The following is a 19,065-nucleotide window of genomic DNA, read 5'->3' on the forward strand; positions in this document are numbered from 1 at the left end:
ATAATGGACAGTACTAAGAAACTTTTATTCTTTAGTTATCAAGAATATTACAAAGATGGTGGCATTTCCAGGATTATTTTAGGAGGGGTAAAAAACTGGTAGACTGGTAGATAGAACAGATAGATTGATTTATACTGACCCATCATTATGAGTCTAAGTGAACTTAAGTATTTACAGTGAACATTGGAAAGATATTGCCATGGGTTTGAGTTTCTTAAGGAAATGCATGTGCATATATATATAATATCTATAATTATATACATAATGCCTTCTCTATAAGCATTTGTAATATAATTAGTTAAATAGAAATATATAATTATATACATAATATCTATATTGAGAAAGGTATATATTACATTACATATCCTATAAATAAATAGCCTTCTTCTATATGGATACCAAGCTATATTCTCTTCAGGACAAGGATCCACCTTTCAAAGTAAAAATGTTACAGGAATTTTTAAAATATTTATAGAAAAACCTGAAAAATGCTTTACTTTTGTGCCCCCAAAGGGAAATACATAGTGAAATTAATTTGAATATAGATTTTTAAATGGAAAAAATTTCTGCATAATGGATATACCCCTTCTGCTGAACTATAAAATCCATGGGAATTTTCAAGGGGCCAAAATGTATCTGAAACCACATCTCTATAACACAAGCAATTTAATTGTGTTTGTCCTAGGAATGATTAGAAAATAGCAATTTGTACTCAAAATAATCATTATAGATTAATCATTACATGAATCATACACATGATGAACTATTATATGCATGTGTATTTATAGACCTATATAGAGACATATATAAAGGGACACCATATGTGTGTGTGTATACACACACACACACACACACACACACACACACACATACATATGGGCATAAATCCTCTGTGCACCCTATTCCCCACAAATGCTAATTATTTGAAGATTCTGGTGAATTAATTTTACTGTACTGTAATTTTCTTGTCAAAGTTAAATAATTCTCCTAACTTAAAATTTAATTTAACATATGATTCTTTTCATATATTTGAAGCTTTGGGTTTTTTTTTTTGAAACATCAAGCACACTATATAAAAAAAGTATTTTTCAAATACTTTTTAACTACTCATTCACCTTCTGAGGTTTATACTTGACTCTCTTGCTATTCTCTACACTCTCTATACTGGCAATCCCATTACTTCATCTACTATATTAAACAAATGACTCACAAATCTCTATTTCCAGTACTGACTTCTGTGTGAGCTTCAAAACTGCATTTCCAACTATCTTCAAGAATCATTTCATGGAACAAGGAGAACATTAATAACAACATTGTGTGATCATCAACTATGATAGTCTTAACTCTTCCAAACAATACAGTAATCCAAAACAATTCCAAAAGACTTGTGATGGAAAATGCCATCCACATCCAGAGAAAGGACTACGAAGTGTGAATACAGATAGAAACATATCATTTTCACTGTTTTATTTCTTTTTCTATTGTGTTTTTTCTCTTTTGTTCTGATTTTTCTTTACAGGATGACTAATAAGGAAATATGTATAGGAGAATAAAGGGAGGAAGGAAGAAAAAAGTGGAATTCAAAATCTTATAAAAATGAATGTTGAAAGCTATGTAATTTAAAAAATAAAATACTATTATTTTTTAAAAAATTATTGCATGGATATTCTACCTGATTCTAAAATTCAGCAAGTGCTAAGCTGCCTCTTTTCCCCCTAAATTTGATCCTCCTTCTGATTTCACTATTTCTATCTATGATACCACCTATGCTATGGATAAGTTCACTTACCTTGATACTATATTTTCCAGAAATGTACATATAGATGATGGGGTTGATACACTCATTGCCAGAGCTAGCTCACTGTTTGGTAGACTCCAAAGGAAAATGTAGGAAAGAATAGATATTAGATTACCAAAATGAAGATCTATAGAACCATTGAACTGACCTCATTGTTGTATGCCTTTGAAACCTGAACAAGTATACCATTGCCATGCCAGGAAACTGAATCAATTCCATTTGAATTACCTTAGAAAGATTCTGAAGATCACCTAGCAAGATAAAGAACAAGATAGGGAGATCCTTTCTAGAATTAAACCGTTCAGATTTCAAACTCTCTTTGCAGAGAGCAACTCTGATGGGCTGGCTATATTGTTCAAATGTCAAACATATTTTTGCTTAAAAGAATATTCTAGGGGCAGCTAGGTGGAGCAGTGGATAGAGCACTGGCCCTGGAGTCAGGAGTGCCTGAGTTCAAATCTGGCCTCAGACACTTAATAATTACCTAGCTGTGTGGCCTTGGGCAAGCCACTTAACCCCATTTGCCTTGCAAAAAAACAAACAAAAAAAAGAATATTCTATGAAGAACTTATACAAGGCAAGTGCTCATATGGAGGTCAGAAGAAGTAATTCAAGGAAACTTTCAAGGTTTCTCTGAAGAACTTTGGAATCTTCCGTAAGAGACAGCGGACCCTGGCACAGGACTGCTCAGAATGGTACACCTGCATCAAAGAAGGCACTGTGCTCTATGATCACAGCAAAATCATGTTAGCACAAAGAAAACATGAGCTGTGCAACTCCAGAAGTTCATATGGATTATTTGTGCTCAACCTATGGTAGAGTCCTCTGGGCTAGTCAGACACACTGTACCCTGATTCCAACATAATCACATTTTGGTCCTTCTTGAGAACAAAAGACAACTGCCATAATGTTCCATGTTCAGAATTTTTGAATTATATTTGATTGTTCTCCCTTACTTCTCATATTCAGTCAAATAGCACATTCTAAAACTCCCTCTTTGGGGGCCGTGGACGTCGCTCCCCAAGATGGTGGCGGGGCCGTGCTGAGGCGCCGGAGCGGGGCCGCCCGCGGAGCCGAGGGGTCCGCCGCCCGGGCCGGGGCGCAGCGGGAGCGGCTGCGGCGCCGGCCGTGGCCATGCGGCGGGGCTAGGGGCAGCCGCTTCCCCGGGGTTTAGTAATGTTAAAAGAGCTTGTTCCAGTCAACCCCACCCAGTGCTCCTTGCTATGGATCCAGTGACTGCTTCAGCACATCCCTGAGTAGAATGAAGTTTCACCAGATCAAAGGGCGATTTAGAGCTGACTCCCTTTTTCAAGTGGCCAACTTTTCCATATGGGGATGGGGAAGCCTTGTCGTTGTGCTTTTCTTTGTAACGTTTGGACCCTTTGCTATCTTTTACTTTGCCTTTTACGTCCTCTCCTTTGTGGGCGGGGGTTTTGTGGTCACTCTCGTTTGGAAAAACCAATTTTGAGAAGTATCTGGAACTGTGTGAGCATTCCTTCCTTCCTCCAAACTCCACGGGGATTCCTAAGTGCTTAGAAGAAATGAGACGGGAAGCTCGAATTATTAAGATTGATCGAAGATTGACGGGTGCCAATATCATTGATGAACCTCTCCAGCAAGTTATCCAGTTTTCCTTGAGGGATTGTGTCCAGTATTGGTATTACACATTAAGCGATGATGAATCTTTTCTCCTTGAAATCAGACAGATGCTACAGAATGTGCTCATTCAGTTTTCCACCAGGTCGAAAGAGATAGATTGGCAGCTTTATTTCACTACACACATTGCGGACGACTTTGGTACCCATCTGCGAGTATTCAGAAAAGCCCAACAAAAGATCACAGAAAAGGATGAGCAGACAAAAGGTTCGGCTGAAGACCTTGTAGAGACCTTCTTTGAAGTTGAAGTCGAGATGGAGAAGGATACTTGTCGTGATCTGGTCTGCACCTCTTCCAAAGAAGAAGAAGGGTTCCTTAGGGATCTGTGTGAGGTTTTACTGTATTTGTTGCTACCTCCTGGAGACTTCCAGAACAAGATCATGAGATACTTTGTCAGGGAAATCCTTGCACGTGGAATTCTTCTTCCCTTAATAAACCAACTCGGTGATCCTGATTATATTAATCAGTATATCATATGGATGATCCGTGATTCCAATTGCAACTATGAGGCCTTTATGAACATTATTAAATTAAGTGACAACGTGGGTGAGCTCGAAGTGGTTAGGGATAAGGCTATGGAAGAATTGCAGTATCTTCGATCCCTGGATACTGCAGGTGATGATACCAACACTATCAAAAATCAAATTAATAGTTTGTTATTTGTAAAGAAAGTATGTGACTCCAGAATACAGAGGTTGCAGTCAGGCAAAGAAATAGATACTGTGAAACTGGCCGCACACTTTGGAAAACTGCACAGTCCCCTTGGACAGCATTCTGGTAGACAATGTTGCACTACAATTTTTCATGGATTACATGCAGCAGACGGGAGGTCAAGCTCATCTCTTCTTCTGGATGATGGTGGAAGGGTACCGGGTGACGGCCCAGCAGCAACTGGAGGTCCTCCTGAGCCTCCAGAAAGATGGGAGGCATCAGACCCACCAAACCAAAGGTCTCTTAAGAGCTGCTGCGCGGTCGGGATCTATGAACAGTATTTGTCAGAAAAGGCATCGCCAAGAGTTCACATCGATGACTACTTGGTAGCCAAATTAGCAGATACACTGAACCATCAGGATCCAACGCCTGAGATTTTTGTTGACATCCAAAGGAAGGTGTATGACCTGATGCTGAGAGATGAGAGATTCTACCCATCCTTTAAGCAGAACGTTCTGTATGTGCGCATGCTGCTGAGCTGGACATGCTCAAAGATTCTAGCTTCAGAGGCTCTGACGATGGCGATGGAGAATCTTTTAATAGGTCCCCTACAGGGAGCATAAATTTGTCTTTAGACGACCTTTCAAGTGTCTCTTCTGATGACTCAGTGCAGCTCCACGCTTATATTTCTGACACTGGTAAGAGCTTTGGAGTTTAGAGATGGCCAACCAACCTTCTTTCTCTTTCCTTGGCATTTTGTATTGATTTTTAAATGTCATTTATTCATCATTCAGAGAATTGTACACAAACTCATTCTTTTCTTTTTCAAAGCAGCAAATGTCCAGCCTGTTGTTGGTGTCTAGGATTGTTTTGTAAAGTTCCAGTTGATTCTGTATTCTTTCTTTTGGGAGTATTCTACCTGGAATGCTTGGACCCTCTGCTTGATTTTCATCATTTGAAGATTTAAGTTTTCAAACCCTGTAGGACATTCTACTTTTCACCAGTAGAAGGAGATAATCTCATTTTTCTTCTCGTAATCAGAGAGGTCCTGATCTCTAGTGGAGAGACTGACGGAGACATTGTTTTTTCCCTCGTCTTTCTAGAACAGCTGCATTTTTTCAGATCACTTTGTGAGACCAAAAGATTTCTGTTCACGTTTTCTCTCAGTCTGTCACTTTTAAAAAACTTTGATTTGGGCCTTTAAAAAAAAACTCCCTCTTTGCAACATCACTTGAATTTTCCTTCCTCTCCCCTCCCTTCCATTTCTCTTGCCTTCCATTTTTCTTGCCAGCAGCTTAATATCAGCTATCATGAGATCACAGATCTAGAGTTGGATAGGACCTCAGAAGCCATCTCCTCCAACCCATTCATATCAAATATGAGGGAATTGAGGCCTAAGCAAGTGAACTGACTTGCTTGTAGTACACAGACAGAAAAAGATTGACTCATGTGGACCAACACTTCCTATCTTTATTCAGTCCTTTATTCCAGTGCCAGAATATTTGGGTGTTTTGTGTACATAGATCCTTCCCTGCTCAAAAATCATTTTCCTATTGCCTACCTAGTAAAGTTCAAACCTTTCTCCATTACAGCTAAGACCTTTCACAACTTTGCCCATCTTACCTTTCCAGCTTTATCTCATATTACTTTCCTCTGTGCACTTTAATCTCCAAGAACAATGAACAATTCTCTATCCCATTTACATGTACTGTGATCTCACATCTTAGTTATTTTGCTTACATTCTGTGCATGAAATACCCTTCCTCCTCTTTTACCGGTTTCCTTCCCCTCTTTTAATATAGAATTCAAATGTCATTTGCACTATAAAGCTTTCCCTGATTCCACCATGGAGCTTTGCTTTACAGTTTCTTGAATCTTAGAAGCCTACTGGACTGTAAGGTCTTTGAGGGCAGCTTCCATGCTTTATCGAACTTTTGCATCTTAGCCCTGAGCTCTTCTTACAGTAGGTATTTAATAAATGTATTTTTATTCTAAGGCCTTAACTATTAAGTCCTAGATGACTATTAAGTCCTAGATGACAAATATTGCATGTAATTTTTATGAAAAAGAATGTGAAATGTATCATTCAATTCATGAACTAATATGTTAAAAAAAATGTTCAAGTAACTGCTGTACCATACTCTCTTATTCCAACTCCCCATGCTAAAATCAGTCCTGTCCTATAGGTCATTTTACACAGGACTAGGTAAAAATGCATCTGGAGTGATAATTAATAACCTCCCTAGTGTATTACAGAAAAACTTTTAAATTTTTACTTCAAATGTTATTTGTTCATAGGGACTATAGCAATAGTACCATGGGAGTCCTGAAAGGTCCATTATAGTATAGACTCAAATCCTATCAACCTTCCTTGCTCATCTTACTGTATTAGCATTTTTCTTCAGATTTCTTTGTAAATGTTATGATATAACTCAATGGGAATTTGATATGATGTACTAAATTTTGTCTTATACTTAATTTTATTGAGATTAAAATCTGTTTCATAAATCAAGGTAGCATCTTCCTCAAGTTAAACTATTATATGATCTTAAGATATAATGCTGGAAGTTTAAAATCCTAAGCTTTAAGAATAAACCTAAGGTTTTATTTCTGAGTCACAAACTTTTTAAAATAAGTAATAAAGTTGATTCCAAAGGATCTGTAAACATTCATCTCATATTAAGACTGAGAGAGATAGACAAATAGAAACAGAGAGAGATCAGCTTGAGAATATAAGCTTATAAAATGCATAGTTGAGCACTGACTGAATAAAACCAGTAGGAAATTTCCCTTTGAAATTTGAAGTTTCAAAGAGCAACCAATAAATTTAGAGGATGGAAGCCTTGATTCCCTCAAAGTCAAAAATAAATACTTTCAAAAACAAGTAAAACTTTTTTTCTATTAGGAAACCAAACAAAAACAACAAAATAAAACAAAGCTGACTTCAAATAAAAGTCTATAAAGCAGCTCTGAAGTTTAGCTCAAAAAAAAAGACAAGAAATAAAAGCTCATATTTTTAAAATCAGAAGCAAATAAATACAGAGAAAAGAAAGAATGACCTGCATATTATCGGATGATCAAAGATACCAAAAATCAAAAAAGCTAAAAATGATGCCAACATCAAGGGAAAAAAAAACCCTGCCCATCAACCAGGGACAATTAGATAGCATACAGGGTAGAACAGAGACTCTCCAAAAGCCTCCAAAAGCCTCAATGTTCAGAATGTTTCAGTTTGGTGTTATATTTTTTTTAATCAACTGGTGCCGTCTTAAACAGACATTAAAAGCAAATGTTGGCATCAGTCTGGTTATTGTCATCTCACAGTAAAGTGAAATTTATTTTGTTTTGATGTTTTTGATAAATGTATTGTTATTTTCAAAATTTCATCACTTATTTAATGATAAGAATTATCCCCTGTGGCATAGATATATATAAAATAGTTCACTTTTCTATGTGTTATTCTTTATTTTTTATTAGATGGTTTGATCTCATGGTAGGACTATAAAATTTTCTAGGTAATAAGTAAGAATATTATTCTTATATGTATTTAGGAAAAACCTGGGCAAGAGTGGTCTTGTTAAAAATTAATTTCAACTTTTTTTGGTAACTATCTACAGTTATCTACATTTAATAAGCTGTGCTCCCAGAACAAATCAAAGTCATCTTATTCCATGTGTGCTGCCAAAAACTACCTAATTTATAGAAAACTGGCATTTTTTAATGAGGAAATTTTTTAAAATAAAGAATCCATATAATATCAGTTTCTTTTCTTCCCAATTTTTCTTTTTTTTATACATTCTCATGAGTTTTTCCTTAGAAACATAGATATAGAACTGGAAAAGAGCCCATGGAATGAGGAAGCAGTAGCCTAATGTAGTTAAACAACTTGGCCAAATTCAAGTGTCAAATCCAGATTAAAAAAAAACTCAAAATCAATTTCTTTTTCTATAATCCTTCTTTCTATTAAACTGGGCATTTCATATTGGTGTCCTTTTAAATGAATGAAGTATACTTGTATAAAGCAGAGTTACTGAACTTCAGACTCATTTTAATAACAGTGGATTTCAATTGAAAATGTTTTCCAAAGTCTATAATGGACAGTACACATTATGTGAAGTCAGAAACCATAATTAATTAATTGATTTTAAAAGCCGAATAAGGAGTTTTTATACCTGAGAAAACAAGAGAACATGGTTTTCATGCAACTTTCTCTATTTAAAGGAAAACAAAATTGAGTATTAATACTTAGTTCTAAGTATTTAATCATTGATATTGAAAACTCTTACTACAGCAGCCATTATATTTCAATTTTGTATTTCTAAAGAGTATTCATGTGTTTTATTATAAATATTGCATCACAGTGTAGTGACAGAATATAAAAGGAGACTGGGTTAAAAATTAAAGTTTTACACGCTCTATCATACTATTAATGACTTGCACATTTGCTTCTAACAATTTTGAACAAATCTTGAAAAGACAAGGATTTAGTAATTTTGGATGGTTAAATGAAGTAATATTTTATGCAGAAAGCTTATTGACACGGTATTTCACTTTATTTAAAAATGTGTTGTTCTCAAAACTTTCTGCTCATATTAATGTGTCATAGGGTAATTATAACATTCTTCCTTGCTGCTTCATGTGAACATCCATTCTTCTTACAGATCATGTAAATGGACACTGCACCAGTCCTACTTCTCAAAGTTGTAGTTCTGGAAAACGTCTTTCTAGTGCTGATGTTTCCAAAGTCAATCGTTGGGGTCCTGGACGGCCACCATTCCGAAAGGCACAGTCAGCTGCTTGCATGGAGGTTTCTCTACCAGTCACAACAGAAGGTAGGTTATAGATATGAGTTTAATGGAAATAGGAATGTTTTTCTTTTGTTTTTCTGGCACATACCTAGGTTTAATCCAGAGACACAATTAGAACAAAGTTACTGAAATTTAGAGGAAACCAATAGTATCATTCCAGGGCAGAGTTGCTTCCTCCATATAACCATACTCCAAGTGAACTCTCTTAAATCTTACTCTTTGCCCCAGGTATAAAAATAATTATAGCTCTGCCTTGATCTCTTAAAAATTAGGATATAATAATAATAATAATAATAATAGCAATAACAGTAATGATAATAACAGTGCTGCAGTGGATAGAGCACTGACCTTGGAGTCAGGAGAATTGAAGTTCAAATCCCACCTCAGACACTTGACACTTACTGTATGACCTTGAGCAGGTCATTTAATCCTGACTGCCTCAAATCCAAGGCCTTCTCCAGTCATCCTGATTCATATCTGGCCCCTGAACCCAGATGTCTCTGGAGGAGTAAGTGAGGCTGGTGCCTTAGGACAGACACCCCCCCACACACCCCAATCCAATTGAAGTGCTTGCATGGCAACACCTCCCTGATGTCATGGTCATCTTTGATATCAAAGGACAAACATCATATCACTTACTAAGTTGTACAGTCTTACTTCTGCTATGGCAATAAGAAGCTCACATTTTCATAGAACTTTATATGTTACAAAAAGCTTTCCTTACAACTATCCTGTGATGTGTCATAAGTGAAAGACAGCAAAGAGGAGAAAACTGGCCTCAGAATTAGGAAACCCTGGGTTGATGTTTTGCCTCCAATGCATAGGAGCTCTATACCCTGGGAAGGTCATAAGCACTTGATGCCACAGGAAACATGTTCTCTAGGCTGAAGAGAAAATGCTGATCTCAATTCCACCATTGCTTTATTCCACTGTTATTGACTGGTATCCTAACCATAGGATATCTCTTTTTACTCGTTTGTCTGATGTCAAGCTTAAATAGAAGCAGACCCTTGTGAGTCACAGATTAACTTAGAAAAACAAAAATTAACACTATCTGTGTTTTTATTTATTTTGGTAAGCATTCCTCAATTGCATTTTAATCTGGTTCTAACCACATTCAGGAATTTTGAGGACTACAAGTTTTAGTCTTCTGGAAATGTGTCAAAGGACTTGAAATCAGAAGTTTACTTTTTTATAATGAAATAGAAAATCACAAAGAAAGATATGAAATGAAATCATGCATGAACTCATGAATTTATTATATATTATTTATTCCTTTTATATATCTTTTAAATTTAATATAGTGGTAGCATCACTGCCCTGATTTTGTCCCCCAAATGTTAAAGCAATCTAGTCTCCTCTATGAATCATTAGTATTCTTCTTTAATCTTTTAAATTTTTTTACATTGTCATTACCATCACCCCCACCACCCCCACCCTCAAATAAAATCCATCTTTTGTAATGAAAGCATAGTTGAGCAAAACAGTTATGTTGTAATTGTCATATGTAAGAGATTGGATGTCTCATTCCATATCTACAATCCATCACCTCTCCTTAAAGAAGGAGGAGACATGTTTCATCATTTGTCTTCTGGAGTCATAACTTATTTCATTATCTTTGCAGAAAATGTGGGGTTTTTTAATCTTTCATAATTGTTTTCCTTTTCAATTTTGTCATGATATAAGTAATTTTTCTCATTCTGTTCATTTTATGTGAACTCATACAAGTCTGCTTTCATCTAATAGATTCATTCAACATTTAAACACCAGTCATGTACAAATACATTATGTTAGGTGAAAGAAGGAATACAAAATTAAATATTCAAAGATATATACATTATTTCAGTTCATTTATATAAGAAGAAAGGGGTTAGACATTAGGATTTCTAATACTGGATCTGCCACCAATTAACTGTAAACCATAGACATCATAACTATGGGCAAGTCATCTCATCTCCATGGGCCTCACATTTTTTTTAAATTTATGAAATAAATGGGTTGAAGTAGAAAATTCCTAATGTAACATTATAAAATATCTACTCTTCAGTCATAATTAGTTATAATATATTTTTATGCCTTACCCCAGAAATGCATATTAACACAATGTGTTTATTTTCCAAATCTACATAGAAATTCGAGAAAACTCCTATAATCGTTCTAGAAGTTCTAGTATCTCCAGCATTGACAAAGAGACGAAGGAAGCAATTACAGCTTTATATTTCATGGAATCTTTTGCACGGAAAAATGACATGACAATCTCCCCATGTCTGTGGGTTGGAACTAGTCTGGGTATGGTGTTAATGATCTCCTTTAACCTGCCTTCAACGGATGAACAAAGGTATACAGAGCCAGTCCTGGTATCTCCAAGTGGTAAGAACCATTATTCCTTCCATCTTTACTTATTTTTCTGATTTAGTGAAGCTAGCCTGTAAAATATATCTATTATTGAAATGATGATGAATATAAAGTTTCTATATAATAAGAAATGGCATAAGAGCATTCTAGATATCCTCTAGCATAATAAAATATATTGTATTCTAACATTCCTCCCTTTACTGACATTATCATGTTGATTAAATGATATTGTACCATGGAACTTCTGACATCAACATACTCTAGCAAATAAGTTGCTGAAAACCTTTGAAATGGGTCTTAAAGCAATGATATTTGTTATCTGGAGGAATGGAAAAATGAATTAAAAAAAATAAAACATTTCTCCAAAGCTCCATGCCAGATCACCACCTATGGGTGCTTTATGCTATCCCAGAAGAAGTTGAAACTCTGAAGCTTGGAGCTTCCTGAGCTAGGGTGGCTTCCCAGATATTTTAGAATCTTCCAGGCTCGTCCCTCAGGGATGCTTTGCAATCTTCCTCATCCTTCTTTTCATTATAGTGAAAGAAAATTGAATTCCCTTTCTTGCTTCTGAGAGAATCTACACCAGGTCTCTGAATATCACTATGAAGTCATATTTCCTATTAATTTTTCTCTGCTTAAAAAAAGTGTAGTTTCTCTTCTTAGAAAGGAGTGTGCTTCCTATTGTTCCCCTGTAGGAATTTTTTTAGTTGTTTTTCATTTACTAAGTCTCCTCTTAAATACATAAACATACACTACATACAAACACTTTTTTTCCCCTCAGATAGTTTATAGCATTAAGAGAATAGCATTAGTAAATTGGGTCAGGCATACCTTTTAAAGATGCAGAAAAAATAAATTGGTTTATATATGAAGGAATCAATTCTTATATAGAGGGATTGTCCTTGACAAGAGTCACAAGACCCCACCACCCAAATATTTCCCTAATCAGAAAGCCATGATATCTTCTCATCCTTTTTGTTAAAAAAAATGCTAACCTCCAGAGTTTCTCCTTTGAATGAAAACATTTGTTAAAAGTTTTTTCAAATATATATATCATCTTGGAAGATATCATATATAAATTAGTTATCATTTTAGAAAACCAGATCATTAGAAAACCAAATCATTTTAGAAACCAGAATTAAACCCTAAGACTTTTATATAGGTTAAGCATAGGAACAAGTTTCAGAAATGGGATTGAGCTCTGTACTAAAAGGAATAGACAATGGCTGCCAAATTCCAACAGTCCTATATCCTGTAATTGTATCCTTAATTGTTTATAGAGACTTTCCTGGTATATAAGAATATCAAAGCTGGAATCTATTTATACCTAAATTGTCCCTTGGAGCCAGAGACCCACCTAGATTGGAATTTGGAATTTCTATTCCAAATTCCAAATGTTTGTTTATAGTTGTAGAAGAGGAGGAGGTTCTCTGGCCCATTTGTTCTCAAACTAGTGGCTTAGAGAATCTGTTTAAATAAACTCACTTTCTCAAAAAATCAATCATTAAAACTCATATGATTGGATAAAATCAATTCCAAGTAAATCTATTCTTCTGGTCCATTTCCAATTTTATGTTGGCTCCTGTTTTAGACTGGTTCATATTCATCATTTATCAGGTTATATTTGGTCATAGTTTTAGTGTTTTGTGAGCAGTTTCAGTGTATTTCTGGCATCCAAATTCATAAGAGACCTCACAGGAATTAATCCCTCTTGTTAAAGGAAACCTCTGGTGTTACCAGATTTCAATGTGGTTCCTGCCATTTAAGATACCAAGACAGCATCTTCCTTAGCAAGATCTCAGAATGAGCACTGTCCAACAACATTAAAGTATTTTAATTTTAAACTGGCATGTGTGTGTTGGCTGGAATATAGGAAATTGGAATAAAATATAAAGCAGCATTGAGAGGCTAAAACAGATATGAAATAATAAGAGAAAATTCATAGGTAGGTACTTTTCTAGAATTTAGAACTGGAAGAAAACTCAATATCTAGTCTCGGAAACAAGCCTAGAGAGGGGAAGAGATTTGCCACAATCATTAACCTAATAAATCACAGACCCAGTTTTTAAGAATTAATTATTTTTTCTCATATTAATTATTGTTTATTTTCATTCCAAATTATCTTCTTCTCCCTTCTCCCATTCATTGAAAAGGCAAGAAAAACAAAGCTCATTACCAATATGTATAGTTGTGCAAAAATGTCCTACATTAGCAATATCCAAGAAGGAAGGAAGAGGAAAGGAGGAAGACAGGAAGGAAGAAAGGGAAAAAAAAGAAAAGAAAAAGAAAGGAAGGGAAGAAGGAAGAGAGAGAAGGAGGGAGAGAGGGAAGAAAAAAATAAAGTAAGAGCATAAGCAACTTAAGAGTGAAATTTCTAAATGTTGTTGCTTTCCAAGAGCCAATAAATTGGATAAAATTATCATGTAGTTTAATCCCAAAAGTGAATAAGTGATCTCTTAATAAAGTAAACTAAAAAGAAAACTTATATAGATAGGCCTTTACAGATAATGATGGACAGAATATAGTGAAATTCAACAAGCTGGAAAAGGGTTGATTTCTTAATGTAGTTTTACTTTGAGTTTGAAAAACTTCCTTGATTTTTTCAATCTAGGAAAAGTTAAGAGAAAAAACCTGAAGAAATCAATGATAGGATTTTTTTATTTATCTTGGACACCCCAAAGAATAAAGGCATAAATAGAATATGATTATTTCCTTCTTCCTTTTTGGAAAAAACTCTTGAGTTGTTGGAAAGCAAAGCCCACTAGTAGTCCCACAGGGCAGAGTCAAGAACATTCAACTGAATACAAACTTATTAAGTATATACAATATGCAAGACACCATAAGTAGGCAATGTGGATATAAAGATAAAAAATAATTCATTCTGAAATAGCAAGCAATTTAAAAACTAATTCAAGCTCTGACTCAATCTGGAGTCACCCTATCTTTCCAACCTTATCTAATGTTACTTCCCTCCTTGTACTCTACACTGGAGCCAAACTAGACTACTCTGTTCCTAAAATATATACTATGTTTTGCTACCTATATGCCTTTCCCACACTTTTTTCATTTCCCATAGTTTGCTTCCTACCTAGTCTTTAAAACTCAACTGAGTTGTTCTTTTTTCATGAATCCTTTCCTTCCTCTAATAACCCAATTCAAATGCCACCTTCTCTTTAAAGATGATTATCAATTCCTCACAAACTCCAAGGCTGCTAGTCTGTAACAAGCTTTTCTTACCCTAAAATACTCATAAATATTAAATGTCAGAGTAAATGGGGAGTATGATGCAGTGAAAGTACACCTGGGATTTCTTTTTTTTTGAGATCTGGGTATAAATCTCAGCCCATCTGTGTGTCTTTCGACAAATTTTCTTTCTTTTGGGACTTAGTTTCCTTATCTCTTGAATGAGGAGATTTAGATAATTATTAAGGTCCCTTCTTACAGCTTTAAATTCCATGATTCTCTATTAGGGAAGACATGTTCACAAGTAAATATGCTACAAGGAAGATTGTGATAATGACAAAAGAGCAGTCTGGACAAAATGTTACTAATAGGAGTGAGGAGATCCAGTCACCTAAACTAGTCCCTGAAGAAATGCAACAGTCAAAGATGTGAAATAAATGAATTTCAGGTATGGAGGCTAGCTTGTGTGAATACATGAAGTTAGTGTGGGGGAGAGGAGTATGAAGAAGTCAGAAAGAATTAGTAGTTTAGTTTAATTTCTAAAAGGGAGTGTGCATGAATAGAAATAATGTGAAATAAGGCTGAAAAGTAAGATTAGACTCAGACTGTGAAATGTCTTAAGTGTGAGGCTACAGAGTTTAGATTTTACCTTATAGTCAATAGTTAGACATTGAAAGATTTTGGAAAGTGCCCTGGTCAGGTCAAAGTATTAATTGCAAGGTAGGGGCAGGAAGAGGAGAGAGAGAGAGAGAGAGAGAGAGAGAGAGAGAGAGAGAGAGAGAGAGAGAGAAAGTCAAAGATCACTTTGTTTGTTTTTCCTCTGTGTGAATGATGGTGCCATTTATAGAAATAGTAAAGACAGTACCATTTATAGAAATGGCAGATAAGTTTTGTGACAAAATGAGTAGTTTAGTTTTAGACATTCTGAGTTATAGATGCCAATAGGATATACAAGTGCAGATGTCTCACAGGCAGGTGGAAAAGCAAGACTCAGGGAGATGTCAAAGCCAACTATATTGACTTGGAGGTTATCCACATATATGAGTTGGGATTTTTTTAGATTCACAATAAAAAGTGAAATTCTACCATATTGCATTGTGAGCTCTTTTTTCCAACTATGTTTTACTACATGAAATCTATTTTAGGTGGAAGAAATTTTATGATACTTCTGAGGCCATGGAATCTTATTCAGGATAGCTTTAATTATTTCTCACTAATGAAATGTTACTTTGTGGGGAGATCCTTGGTATTCCTGGGTCCCAGTCCTTGGAAAGAAACCATTTATATCCTTTTGGAGGGTGACATATGGGGAATTCCTTCTGGTTCCTTTAAATCTCTTTACAGAAAAATCAGCTTACACATGTTAATATCAAAGAGGCAAGCTGAAGAAAGATGTTGAAAACATATAGCAATCAATGCAAGTTAAATTCTCAATATTTAACTGCATGACTCTTGGAAAATCACAAACTCTTTGAGCCTTGCTTTCCTCAATTACAACATTAGAATAATAATAATAATAGCATATACTTCACAGGACTCTATGAAGATCAAAGGAGATGCTTTATGTAAAGTCTTTTGTAAAATTTCCTACCTCTTCATGAAGATTCCTTTCATGTATGCAATATTTTCATGCTGTCTCCTAACTTCCCAGGGTCCTTCATTCAGTATAGTAAAAAGAACACTGGACCTAAACAACAGAAGGCCTAGATTTAAGTCCTGGCCATGTAATATGGGGAAAGTTATAGAGCTAATAAAAATACTTATGCCGGCAGGATATGTAGCAGGCATTTTTTTGAGGAAAGTGCTTGGTAAATTATATAAACATAACCTATAATATTACTGCTATTATTGCCATCTCTTGATTTTGGGTTCCTAAACTTTTCTATTTCTACATTATTTGACTTTCCTGTATTCCATTTACTCACTATCTTGTAGACTGCCAAGAGAAAGATAAACTGATCTTTGCTAATGACATGGGCTAATCCAGTACCCTTTTGAGGCTGTCTGTATTTTAACAGGAACTTTTGTAGACACAGTTATAATACTGCTCATAATGAAACTGAGAAAGATTTTTTTTCTTTAACTTTAAGTACTTCTCCTGTGCCCTGAAGAAAAGTGCCATTATTCAATTCAGCAAGCATATACACATTATGTGTATATATACACATATATGTATGTGTATGTATGTATGTATATTAAGTCTCTACAATATGTAGAGTATTTAATTGTGAGACTTGGACAAAATACACCACATATATTATCAGTTACTGATAAAAAAAGACAAGGGAGGTTTCATTGTGGGGAAGGAGCAGATAAAAAATTTTTTTTTCAGTTTTTTGCAAGGCAAATGGGGTTAAGTGGCTTGCCCAAGGCCACACAGCTAGGTAATTATTAAATATCTAAGACCGGATTTGAAACCCAGGTACTCCTGGCTTGAACCCAGATACTTCTGACTCCAGGGCCTGTGCTTTATCCACTACACCACCTAGCCACCCCCAGATAAAATTTTAAAAAGAAATACATAAAACTAAAAGGATGCAAAAAAAAAGATTATAAGATATTAAGGAAATCTTATTTAGCAACAATTATTTATTAATTGTGCCAGGCACTGTGCTGAGTGCTGGGGATACAAATAAGTAGGGAAGGGGGAGCTTACATTCTGATTAGAGAAACCATATATAAAGAACTAAGTACATTCAAGATATACACAGAGAAAATGGCAATCTTAAGAGGGGAAGGCATTAGGAGCTGGAAGACACAGGAAAGGAAGCCTGTAAAAGATAAAATTTGACCTTAATCTTGCAGAAAACCAGAGGAAACTAAGAAGTAAAGGTTGGGAGGAAGACCATTCCAGGAACAGGGAAGAGCAATAGTAGATGGAGTGTCATGTTCAAGGAACTGCAAGTCAGCAAATGTTATTGGATTGTAGAATTCACAAAAGGAAGGAAAATGTAAAAGAAAAAACTAAAAAAGGAAGAGACATTTTAAATGCCTGAGGACTTTATTTTTAATTCTGGAAGTCACTGAGTGCCAATAAAGTTCACTGAACAACAGTGAAGGTGACATGTTTAGACTTACATTTTAGGAAAATCACCTTGGGACCTGAGCAGAGAATAGATGTGAATGGGCAAAGAGATGAGTCTGAGAGAGTAGCTATAAAGTTATTGTGTAGTCAAGGCAAGAGATGATGAGGATTTGAACTCAATGTGATTATGGCTGTGTTTGTGGAGAAATGGGGAAATACATAGATAGATAGATAGATAGATAGATAGATAGATAGATAGATAGATAGATAGATAGATAGATATGAATTAAATACACACACATACACACACACACACACACACACACATATATATATTATATATATATATTATATATATATATATATATATACATATATGATATGATAAAATTTGGGAGTCAGGAGAGTCAGGGATTAAAACCAGGTTTTGAGGCTCAGTATCTGAGAGCATGGTGATGGCACTGGGAGAGTTGGGAAGAGGGTAGGATTTGGGAGAGGGCAAGATAAAGCAAGTCAACAAGCATATGCTGTGTGCCAGGCAAAAATTAGTTCTTGTTCTCAAGGAAATCACAGTGTAAGGGTGGGAAATACTCAAACACAGGAGAGAGGCTATAAAGTAGATGGAGATCTGAGAATCATCTGCATGTAGGTAGTGATTGAACCCAAGGAATCTGATAATGTTGACTAGTGAGAAAGTATAGAGGGAAAAGAGAAAACAGCCTTAGGGAACACCTTAAAGTGAGTGAGCATGACTTAGATAAAGAATGAATAAAGGTGATGAAGGGAAGGTTAGTCAGAAAACCTGGCAAACCAGGAAGGAGCAATGTCATTAAAAAAACTCAGTGGAGAGAACCTCCAAGAAAGGGGATAAACAATGTCAAGGACTGCAGAGAGGACTTTAAGGATGAGGACTGAGAAAAGATCATTAGCTTTGGCAATTAAGATATCATTGATGGGGCAGCTAGGTACTCAGACACTTATTAATTACCTAGCTGTGTGTCCTTGGGCAAGCCACTTAACCCCATTTGCCTTGCAAAGAAAAAAAAAACTAAAAAAAAAAGATAATTGGTAACTTTGAAGAAGTAGTTTGGTTGAATGAAAAGTTAGGAAATCAAATTGCAATGCAAACAAACAAAATGTTTATATTTAACTATAGAAATATGGTCTAAATAAAAAGTCTGATAATGAATAATGCTTTCTCATTTAAATATATTAAATCTTTAGCATGTCTTTCCTTTTTGAAAGAAATTTTACTAATAAAATAACATTAAGGGGGAATGAAGAAGGAAAATTGTTTTATAGTGTTATGAGTAGCTATTATAGCCCCAAAATGCTAGCAATGGTTGCAGTCCCCTTCAGAGACAAGCCTCCAAAACCAGATCAGAGCAGTTGAAGATTTGTGAATAGCTGAGTAGCAGTTAAGAAGTCTTCCATTTACTTATCTTTAAAAAACTAAATTTTATTGGTCTTTTGTTTTTATATCACCCAGGTTTTCTTTTGTATCCCTTCCCTCTTCACATTTCCAGAGAGTCAGCCAATATCACAGTTTGTTTTTAAGAAAAAATACAGTGGAAAAAAATAAAATTGAT

The 19,065-nt window shown here is 35.2% G+C and overlaps 1 protein-coding gene and 1 pseudogene across 6 annotated transcripts in view; both read left to right on the plus strand.

The window, feature by feature from the left end:
- STXBP5L (syntaxin binding protein 5L) overlaps positions 1–19,065 on the plus strand; it is a 418,354-nt gene that overhangs the window by 369,258 nt on the left and 30,031 nt on the right. For all 6 annotated transcript variants that reach the window (XM_074214609.1, XM_074214607.1, XM_074214610.1 and 3 more), the window contains 2 exons: positions 8,767–8,937; positions 11,044–11,283. In XM_074214609.1, the coding sequence (XP_074070710.1) occupies positions 8,767–8,937; positions 11,044–11,283 (411 nt within the window). The remainder of the gene's footprint in view (positions 1–8,766; positions 8,938–11,043; positions 11,284–19,065) is intronic.
- LOC141507186 (sorting nexin-13 pseudogene) lies at positions 2,925–4,983 on the plus strand (annotated as a pseudogene).

This window comes from Macrotis lagotis, chromosome 1 (assembly GCF_037893015.1).
Source record: "Macrotis lagotis isolate mMagLag1 chromosome 1, bilby.v1.9.chrom.fasta, whole genome shotgun sequence".
NCBI classification, from domain to species: domain Eukaryota; kingdom Metazoa; phylum Chordata; class Mammalia; order Peramelemorphia; family Peramelidae; genus Macrotis; species Macrotis lagotis.